This window comes from Anopheles darlingi, chromosome 3, assembly GCF_943734745.1.
Source record: "Anopheles darlingi chromosome 3, idAnoDarlMG_H_01, whole genome shotgun sequence".
NCBI lineage: Eukaryota > Metazoa > Arthropoda > Insecta > Diptera > Culicidae > Anopheles > Anopheles darlingi.
This window is the reverse complement of record NC_064875.1, coordinates 25,938,439-25,949,903: the sequence shown is the minus strand read 5'-3', so window position 1 is coordinate 25,949,903 and position 11,465 is coordinate 25,938,439. Positions and strand designations below refer to the sequence as shown.

At 42.2% G+C, this 11,465-nt stretch overlaps 1 protein-coding gene across 1 annotated transcript in view; it reads left to right on the top strand.

Moving 5' to 3' along the window:
- Window positions 1–2,115: 2,115 nt before the first annotated feature.
- Window positions 2,116–11,465, top strand: part of LOC125955365 (basic proline-rich protein-like) — a gene marked incomplete at its 3' end in the record, with an annotated part of 10,783 nt that continues 1,433 nt past the window's right edge. The window contains exons 1-2 of the mRNA XM_049686499.1: window positions 2,116–2,620; window positions 2,697–3,350. Coding sequence (XP_049542456.1) covers window positions 2,116–2,620; window positions 2,697–3,350 — 1,159 coding nt within the window. The remainder of the gene's footprint in view (window positions 2,621–2,696; window positions 3,351–11,465) is intronic.

The window sequence follows — 11,465 nt, the reverse complement described above, 5'->3', positions numbered from 1 at the left end:
TTTTGTGAACTGCTAAAAGTGCATTCTTCGTTTTTCGCCATGTCGCAAATTTTTTAGCAAAGAATTTGCATTAAAAATATTTTTTCTGCTGCGAATTCACCAATCTCAATGGTACAGAAAGTCTTTGATGACAATACTATATAAAAAAAAATTTTACAAGTGGTGCAAAGGCTTCCAGGAGGGTCGGGAACGTTTTGAAGAGGAAGAACGCTCTAGACGACCACCAATGACAATCGATGCAGTTCACGTCCAAAAATTTAAAGATTTGGTGTTGGAAAACCGCCGATCAACAATAAGAGACTTTGCTGATGATATTGGCATATCAAACATATCCGTTAATTACATTTGGAAGGATGCTTTTCATCCCCAGCGCGTTAGCGTCGATGACGATAATGCACCATCTCACACTTCGTTGGTTTTCTGTGACTTTTTTGCCAACATTTTCACTCATATCGTTCCAATAAAACCATATGCGCCTGATTTGGTTACATTTGGCTTCTGGCTATTAGACAAGCCTTAAGTTTCGTTCCGGGGACACTTTTTTGACAAGATAGAGCAGATCCAAGCCACTGCGAAAAAGGTACCGAAGGCCATTCCTAAAGATGACTTTTTCACGTGTCTCGAAAACTGGAAAATTCGTCGGCATAAGTGCATTGTGTCTGGGAGGGATTACTTTGATGCAAAAAAATTGTTTTGGAAGAAAAATTAAGGCATTTTAAAAATATATCTAATGTTACCTAATTTTTTGGACACAGTAGTAATTCTCACTCATCTACACTCAAACCTCTTGCCAAGATGGCTGAATACACTAGCAGCTGGAACCACTAACACAACTAAGTTTGTCAAAGAACTCTGACGAGTATAGCGGACGAAATAAAACAATTAGGCGAATAGAAAAGACGAAGTTTCTGGTTCACGTGTAACTTAATACCATCTTCACACACGCTAAAAGCTTAGCATAAAAAGGTTCTGCGCAGGACTCGTGATCTCTTTTATTTGTATATTATTTTTCAAGCCTTAACTAACTTCAACCTGTCTCCGTCCTTCGACGTTTTGAACCCAGAACTGCTAATTAAGCGCTCTGGCTCTGTACTAATCACACACTAATTGTACTAATTCGCACATTGCATACCTTGCAGCGCTTAATTCTTTCATTGTTGCTTCCACCAAGCAGTATCACCGAAGCGGTCGAAAACTAGCTCAACTAGTGTAAACTGATACTGTGGGATTTATAGAAGGTACCCCTCCACCGGTGCCATAAATTATCTCATGAACTTGCTGACCGGCAGGATAGAGCAGAGCGATTAGGGAGTTCTCAACTGGCCCGCGACCAAGGCAGTTGGAGATTTTTTAATCGCTCTGAGAGTCGAGTACTATACTAAAAGACTATACTAATTATTAATATTGGAGGATTTAATAAACCAACCTCAGGCGTGGACAATTCTGACCAACCTCAGGCGTGGACCATTTTCTTATATTTGGATTCAAAAGCAAACTATAATCACTCAAGATGTCCGCTATCCGATAAAATATATTTAAGAGCTTATATAAGGTTACCTAAAGCATTAAGTAGCTTAAATAAAAGAAATACTGCAACCGTTCTGCTCAAATTTGGAATTCCAGTGTTTTTATAGGATATTCGACTAAACAAACACGATAAAAGAAGCGTTTATCTATTTATCTGTTCCGCATGCATTCGGCTTTTAGTGCAAATGTTTAGTGTGTTTAGGCTCAATGTAAGAAAGCATTTCACTCATCCAAAGCTCGTGCCTTGTTAACAGGAAGACGGAACTGTTCTGCAATTTAAAATAAAAGCAACGATGCCACAAAAACTGAGCTGAAAGGTGTGTTCCAGACTGGTGTTGCCATTGTCTTGAATGCATTTATCACATTATAAATGAGCACGTACTATGATAAATTTACATTCGCCTTGCTAGAAGCACATGTTGTGGCGAAGTACTCTAGATACGAAGGTCTTTGAGTGCTGCTACAGTAATACAGGAGCTTAGACGAAAAAAGGCAGTTATTCTTCCGCTTTATAAACCCCGTCGAATGTACGCTTTTCCAGACAGTTGTCAGTTGAAGAGCTGCCCGACACCAACTCTTTGAGCCAGGATGCAGCAGGTTAAGCATGGCTTATTGCTGTGCATCCTGGCCATTTCGTTCCAGTATACTGTCAATACCGAGTACAAAACCGAGCGGTGTGCTTGTATTACTGGTCCTCCAGACTATAAGTGCCCATCAAATTCGCTTTTGGAAGTTTATCTAGAACACGAGTGTTACTGCACGCGATACTACAAGTGCGTCGATGGAAAAGCCATCGAGTTCCAATGTTCCCATAATTTGTACTTTGATCTGTCGTCGAAAATCTGTCAAACGGACTTCAAACTCTGCTACCGGCAACCACCGTGTATTCAATTTGTCGACAAATGTCGCTGTTGTCAGAGTGTATTTGACAATACAGGACTTGCGCCGCAGAACTTCTACGTGTGCAATAACGATGGCTCAGCACTTGCTGTAACCTGCCCATTGGCCTATGATCGTTGCACAAACACTACCATACAGTTGGTGTTTATCAATCAAAAATGTGAAGTGCCACCAGAAGCCACGGCATCAATATGTAAGTAAAACATCGATTCAACTGTGAGATGTGAGCTACTGTTTGTACTGATATTGTGTCTTTTCTTTTCCAACAGATCACGATCTGAAGATCTCGTCTGGATACGATGTGGATGAACATGGCAGATGGATAGCGCCTCCACCTCCTCCACCTCCTCCACCTCCTACACCTTCTCCACCACCACCACCACCACCTCCTCCACCACCGCCACCACTGCCGCCGCCACCACCGCCGCCGCCACCACCGCCACCGCCATGTCCACAATCATGTCCATCAGGACCACCTGGTCCACCTGGTCCACCTGGTCCGCCAGGTCCATCTCTTCCTAGTCCTCCACCACCGCCACCACCGCCACCACCGCCACCACCGCCACCACCACCACCTCCTCCACCTCCTCCACCACCACCACCACCGCCACCGCCACCACCTCCTCCACCACCACCTCCTCCGCCACCGCCACCACCGCCACCGCCACCGCCACCGCCATGTCCACAATCATGTCCATCAGGACCACCTGGTCCACCTGGTCCACCTGGTCCGCCAGGTCCATCTCTTCCTAGTCCTCCACCACCGCCACCACCGCCACCACCGCCACCACCACCACCTCCTCCACCACCACCGCCGCCACCACCACCACCTCCTCCACCACCACCTCCTCCGCCACCGCCACCACCGCCACCGCCACCGCCACCGCCACCGCCACCGCCACCTGCTCCACCAGGTCCACCTGGCCAACCGGGAGAAGATAAACCGGGAGGAGATAAACCAGGAGATCAACCAGGAGGAGATAAACCGGGAGGAGGTCAACCAGGAGGAGGTAAACCGGGAGGAGATCAACCAGGAGGAGGTAAACCGGGAGGAGATAAACCAGGAGGAGATAAACCAGGAGGAGATAAACTGGGAGGAGATAAACTGGGAGATCAATCAGGAGATAAACCAGGAGATAAACTGGTAGGAGATAAACTTGGAGGAGATAAACTTGGAGGAGATAAACTGGGAGGTCTACCAAGTTAACCTAGTAGCCGTGGCCACACGGGGCGAAAATTTGCGCGCAAATTTGCACATTAATGCCAAAATGTTTTCGCTTCGTGTGGGGTAAAAACCCGAAAATTTATGCCGAAATGTCAAACGTATTGTTTTCATCTGTGTTTTGGCCGCTGAAGTTGATTTCCGAATAAATTTTGCAGTTTTTAACGATTTTGTTGCTGTTGCTGTTATATTTATATTAAAAATGCAAAAACAATACGAAAAGAACCTACATTTTCGTAAATAAAGCGTTCGATAGCGTCAAGGGTTCAGCGAAAAAGTCCGCGGACGTATAAAAGTTTGACAGCGTGTAAGGGTTAAGCGAAACCGTTTTGGCATTAATTTTTTCGTTTGCGCTAGAGTTTTCGCCCCGTGTGGCCACGGCTAGTCAATCTAGTTCCAGTCAAAACCCTGGTGCAAATCCACGTCCTGGTAGTCAAGCTGCAACTTAATAACAAAACGAATTTTATGATTGTGTATACAAATATTGTACATTATTCATATTTCTTATGATACTATTTATGTGTTAAACTTCGTCCAGACGAGCAACAAAGTTATCGCGATAACTTTCTCGCCCTACTGTTTACATACGATTTGAAAGCTCCAAAAGGGGTGGCAAGCTCGTTTTCACTTGCTCGCTCGCTACACGTGCATTTCAGTTATCGCGATAACTTCTCGACGGATTTGTATGGGATGACGTTTAATTTAGGTTCTCGTCGAGAAGTTCTCCAACATTCGTCATCGTGTAGATGACGTTTTACGCACTATACCCACCTAAGGGAAGGATTTTAAGATTATGCTGAACAAAATTTTTGATGCAAAGTTTTGATGCGGAGCCGTTTTGAACAGAACTGTGAAAATGCTGGTTGCTTAGTTTGTTGCATCATTATTTTATGTGTCAATGATTTGTAACATTCTTTTTCTTACAAGTTTGCAGTCACTAACTTTTACTTGGCTTCTAGAACATCGCTCCCTCAGAGTTGGTAAACCCTTCATTTGGGATTTGTTACATGGGCTAGAGCATACAAATCAAAATAAAGCAAGGCCGTTATCTTGTCCCTAAGGGATTTATTGAGAAGCACAATAGCAACATCGTTTTACTTGACTTGACTTGATTGTTAACAAGTAGTACCACAGATAAGTTGGATGCAGTACATTTCTTTTTAAAAGCCCACCTTCTTCAAGGTCACGACGATGGCCTGCCACTGGAATAGGCCTAAAACTTGCCGGCAAAATATTTTCCAATCTAATGAGGCGCTTCCGTCTTCCTTCCCCAACGTCTACATAAGTAGTGGGATGCCATACAACAAAACACTCAGAGCAGTTAGCAAACTGGATTAATCAGTTAAGGAACTATGCTAGACGTCATGATGACCATAAGTACATGTAGCAACACTGCGCAGTGCGTGGCACGTGTATCACTGCATTCCATGGTACCTTTCTCTGGCGGCACGTACTCAACGGTTCTGACCGGAACTGTTTGTGAATTTGGATATGCTTTTGGATATGCGTCCAAAATAGATAGAACCCCAGGTGCACTATCATCGCAGACGGAAAACGTGACATTTGGCTTCCTGGATCGCTGGGCAGCTCGAGCTACAGTACGGGTACGATGCCATAGCAGAGATACATGGCGAAAGGTGTGCTAATCATTCTAACGACTTCAAGTATAACGGATCCATCGTTATTTTAATATATCCAACGAGCAATACCTAAATACTATGCGCTATCTATTGTGAGAATTTCAAAAGGTGGTGGGGTTTTAAAAGGTAGATTTAAGTTATCAATCAGTACTGGTAAAAGTTTTGTTGACAAGTAAACCGGAACCGAAATGGTGCTTTGTCGCGAACAAGTGAAACTCGGACCACTAACTCGGTCATGCGTCAGTACACGTGTTTCTTAAAGTGAAGGTCGCTCAATGAAAAGGATTTGAATTTCTTTGGAGAACTTGAAGGTGTTATAACAGTGTAATGACGCTTTTAGTGAGGAAGCCTCATTCCAGATTCCGGGCGAAATGAAGAATCTCGAACGGCAAAAGTTGCTGCTGCGCTATGTATCACACATTCGTGTGTCGTTTGAGGAGCTTTCAAACAGACCGCGGACAGCGGGCTACTAACAGTGGAACGTCGTTTGAAAGGTTATCCTGAAATGAGAGAAGCGTACACTCAGTTCATAAATGAATACGAACAATTAGGCCACATGACGACGACGACGTTTGTGGAGCCGATCGATGACTCGGTGCAGCATTATTACTTGCATTATTACTAACCTACTAAGAGGAACGTAAATCTATCATCGATAGATCAAATTGATACGATGCTTAATCAATACAAATACTTAATAACCGAATATGTTTTTATTATTGTTTGAAGTAATTTTTCAAAAATTAAACGCAATTTTATGCAGTTGCCCCACCCCTATGATACTACTTCAAGTTGGATAGAATGGCGGGCGATAATAAACGGAAGAAGCAAGGAAGAGGATTTTAAGAGAATCCAATCGATTTGGATCGACCATCAAAATCTAGGAAACAGGAAAGGATAAGGGTTCTTAGAAGCCACCCCCCCCCCCCCCCCCCCCACCCATTACCTTCCTTTGGTTCGATAAGAGCCAACATTTGTCATATGGTTTCTCAGGTGACGATCAACAATTGCGCAAGTTTCTATGAAATTCAGATCATAACTTAGGGATGGGAAGAAAAGAAGGGAGCGGGGGGTTTCCAACCAAGCCTATAGCTCCTACCGGCCCCTAAAACTCTCCCATATAAAATTTAGAGTAAACTAATGGACCGTTAGTTTCGGAGTCTATAAGGGACATCCGGACGTACATAAATCCATTTTTAAATATATAGATTACAGATTTTTGGTTTTTTACCATCCTTGCTAAAAAAAACGATAAGAAAGGCGTACTAATGAAAAGAAACTAATGATAGTTAACATCAAACAGGCAATTCAGCTGGTTTAAAATAATAGCAACGATGCCACAAAAACTGAACTGAAAGGTGTGTTCCAGACTGGTGTTGCCAGTGTCTTGAATGCATTTATCATATTATAAATGAGCACGTTCTATGATAAATTTACATTCGCCTTGCTAGAAGCACATGCTTTGACGAAGTTCTCTAGATACGAAGGTGTTTGATTGCTGCTACAGTAATATAGGAGCTTAGACGAAAAACGGCAGTTATTCTTCCGCTTTATAAACCCCGTCGAATGTACGCTTTTCCAGACAGTTGTCAGTTGAAGAGCTGCCCGACAGCAACTCTTTGAGTCACGATGCAGCAGGTTAAGCATGGCTTATTGCTGTGCATCCTGGCCATTTCGATCCAGTATACTGTCAATTCCGAGCACAAAACCGAGCGGTGTGCTTGTATTACTGGTCCTCCAGACTATAAGTGTCCATCAAATTCGCTTTTGGAAGTTTATCTAGAACACGAGTGTTACTGCACGCGATACTACAAGTGCGTCGATGGAAAAGCCATCGAGTTCCAATGTCCCCATAATTTGTACTTTGATCTGTCGTCGAATATCTGTCAATCGGACTTCAAACTCTGCTACCGGCAACCACCGTGTATTCAATTTGTCGACAAATGTCGCTGTTGTCAGAGTGTATTTGACAATACAGGACTTGCGCCGCAGAACTTCTACGTGTGCAATAACGATGGCTCAGCACTTGCTGTAACCTGCCCATTGGCCTACGATTATTGCACAAACACTACCATACAGTTGGTGTTTATCAATAAAAAATGTGAAGTGCCACCAGAAACTGCCACGACACGAATATGTAAGTAAAACATCGATTCAACTGTGAGATGTGAGCTATTGTTTGTACTGATACTAGCTAAGCCGCGCGGTTACAGGGCTACGCGCGAAAGCCAAATTATTATTATTATTTTTTCACCTAACAAACACACATGCTCTTCCATACTATTCTAACACTATCTACGTTGTGTCTTTTCCTTTCTGTGATTTCCTTCCTGAAATCCCAGTGGTGTATATCGTTGTTGAATCTCAGTTCACTTTGGTTGCTATGCTGGGAAATGTATAAAACAGAGCAACCAGCTGAAAAGATCAGTTTAACTTTATTGTTGAGAATAAACCAATACGTTACATTGGGAACGAGCGAAAAATGAATATTAAGCCACCAGAATTCAACATTGAAGATTCCTGGCCGTTATACTTCGGTTTCGGTCGAAGTATACCAAATCGTGCGTGACCTGTGTTTTCCGAGTAAACCGGAAGAAAAAAACGTTTGATGAAGTCTGTGGTGTTTTACGGCAACGCTTTATGCCAACAGTGATTGTTTTTCGGGAACGCTCAATTTTCTTTGAAGCGCGTCAAGGCGACACCGAAACTATCGTGGAATGGACTACTCGATTGAAAAAGCTGTCGAGCAGTTGTGAGCTTGAGGGCCATTTAAATGACATGATTGTTCGTAGTGGGATTACGCCGGTGGTCCAGTTTTTGATCGAATTTGGAAGAAGAAATCACAGCAATCTACGACCAATTGGTGAAATTGGCAATGAAAAAGGAAGCAACTCTTTTGCAACGTGGTGCAGGTTTTCGAATTCAAACGAAATTTTCAAGATCGAAAGGCCATAGAAAGAAGAACTAAAACGTGTTAGTTATGGAAAAGGAAACCACGATTTTCGAAAATGCCAATATAAAAATTACGTTTGCAAAATTTGCGAAAAAAAGGACATTAGGCCAAGGTGTATTACTGCCAAGAATTATTGGTTTGGATTTATTTCGACATTCGTTTCCGACGGTACTGCGTTTACTTCGGAGGAGTTCTAAAGTGTTTGTGTCGAAAGAGGACTTAAGCATTTAACAACAGCGCTATATAGTCCGTTTTCAAATGGTGCTGCAGAAAATACTGTATAAACAGTCAAAACGGCATTGTCGAAATCAGCTATGGATCCAGCTAATCAAGGAAAAAGCGTTCATCTTAATTTATGGAATTTTCCGGAAATGTATCTTCAAGACATGCGACAACAAATGAAAGCCAGTTCAAACTAATGTTCAAAACGGAAATTGTAATTAGATTTGACACCCTTAAAACAGGTCCTAAGCGATTGCAAGTTTTAAACAATCAATCCCAGGAACACAGTTTGGTTTTCGAAGCTGGCGAAGTAGTTTTTGCGAGAGATTATCGAAATCCTAACACGACAGCATGGATGAAAGCCACGATAATGAAACGTTTAGAAATAGTGTTGTACGAGTGTAATACTGAGTTGGTTATTATTAAGCGAAGGAGCCATCAACTTATAAAATATCTGATGGATTTCATTGAGGATGAGCAGGCAACTGGAATTGTGTCTACTGAGGGGGAGCTTTTTTATACACCTCCACTAGAAAATACTCGTGTTGAACATCAAGAAGGAGACACATACTATACCAGATACGGTCGTGCTGTACGGAAGCCTCGTGAGTAGTGTTGTATATCATTGTTGAATCTTAGTTCACTTTGGTTGCTATACTGGAAAATATATAAAGCAGCTGAAAGATCAGTTTAACTGTGTAGAAACCGTTCGGATGTTGAGAGGTTTCTCTTTTTAATTCGTGATGGAGAAGTGGTGTGGACTTTCTCGCTGTAGATGTTTATTGCATGATTTCTGTGTGCACCGCGCGTGCGATACTAGATTCTACTTGTGCCCTGCAGCGCGTGCGCGGGAGCATGTTTTCACGTATTCCAAGGACATGTTTTTAAACAATAGAGCTGTCGATTGAAAGCCAATGAAATTTTAGAAGCTACCTGAAAGGCCAAACCTCTACAAATAATAACACCATTTGTAGTTAACAAATGACAATGAAAAAGGTATGGCCAGACCCATCCGGTGGTACAAGGGTTAAAGATCATCATGCCAAGTGAAACCTTGGAAAAGGAATCAGCATTTGATCGTTGTTCGTTACCGGGAAATATGTTTAGAGCAAGATGCAACATAATAGTGTTGTTAGTCTCTTGAGTTAGTACTCTTGATAGTGTAGTTAGTCATAGGCTCATACAGATCATCGAAAGTGGTCTGCGGAACAGATGCAACCGACTATGTTGATTCGACGCTCTAGATTGAAATTTGCAAGGAGATGATCTACTGTGATCCGTGATAAAGTATCGTGGCAGCCATCGTGTAGATTGGTAGCACACAGGTACAGCCACTGATGGTGCTCCAATTTTCATTCGAGGTAGGTTCGAAGAAGAACTAATCACATACCAGAACGTCATTGCAATGGAGAAATCAAAACAGGTACATCATTCGGCCACCCAATATCTCAATCTGGCACATCACGGCCACTACTGGCCATTGTGCGCTGCCTGTCCTACCGTCACACGGCAACCGGTACGCGGTCATACTTGCGAAAGCACCGGAATAGCTCCGTTGAACTGTAAGCCGTACGTAGAGTCTCGATTTCATTTGGAGAATCGCAGGGGTATTAGGCGATTTTTTCCTAATTCATCCCAAAACTTTCATGTTGTTATGTGCAGTTATAATCGTTTCAATCTTCATCGGTGCACCCGAATGCTGAAGCGATACACCCCTTCATGCTCGATCGATAACAAACCGGATAACAATGCGTGATCGAATAACATCGACATCGACGAACATTATCATCATCATCACTCGTCTTTATATTAGGTACTTGAATTAGTTCTTGTGATTCTGCTAAAAGATATATTAATGCAATTATTCTTTTGGTTTGGAAAATAAAAAAAAAACAGGTACCTGTTGATATCCTGATGCTTCACTATAATAACAAATCCGTAGTGTTCTGCTCTCGAGCACAACCGTGCTCGTCTATTTTCATCAATTTACTGAGCTCTCACTACCCAACTCACACATACGGTTGCATTACTATTCATATACGCCACAGTACCTGATACCGCAATCGCAGGAATTAATTCAAGAACCTAATTTTGGGTGGTCGAAAAGTCTTTTCATATTTTGGCAATAGGTGTCTATGAAGTCATCTACCTCCACCGCTGTTTATCACATTATCTCATATGACGTTTTAAGTGTCATTTAGTCAAAACAAAACTTAATTAACAACTTCTCCAAAGTTGGAGAAATGTTATAGCTGTTAAAAAATGTATAAAAGCAATGAAGAAATCCGCTACATTTTTAAAATTCTTTTATAAAAAAGAGAAGAATGTCCCGCAAGCCACCAATTATAGTATAGCAATCCATACCATTATACCGTTATATACCATTATAGTATAGCAATCAGTTCGTAAAGCACAACAATAGTTCACTCGTCTTGGCTCTGGAAATTTCGATGTGAAACATGCACTCCGATCTGGTCGACCTATCGTTGCAAAAGTTGATGAAATTTTAGAGAAGATTGACCAGGAACGTCACATAAGCGGCCATGACATAGCTAAGAAACTAAACATTCATCATCAACCAGCTTTGGGCCGTTAATAAATGGCTGAGTACAAAAAGAAGTTCGATGTATGGATATCACATGAATTGTCTGCGAAAATTTTATTGGTTCGAATTAACCTCTGCAATTTTTCACTGAAACGAAACGAAATCGAACCATTCATGCAGCAAATGGTAACAGGAGTCGAAAAGTGGATTGAATACGACAATAATGTGCGAAAAAGATCATGGCCAAAATCAGGATTGATTCCGAAAAAGATTATGCTCTGTGTTTGGTGGAATTGGAAAGGAATTATGGAACCATTACGAGCTTCCCTAGCCTGGCCAAACGATTGAATATACTCTTTGCTGTCAACAACTGATGAGATTGAGGTGCCTATTCCCGTCAGGCGTTACTTGACGCCTCAGTCGCGTTCAACGATTTTTTGAGGTTCGTCGATAATT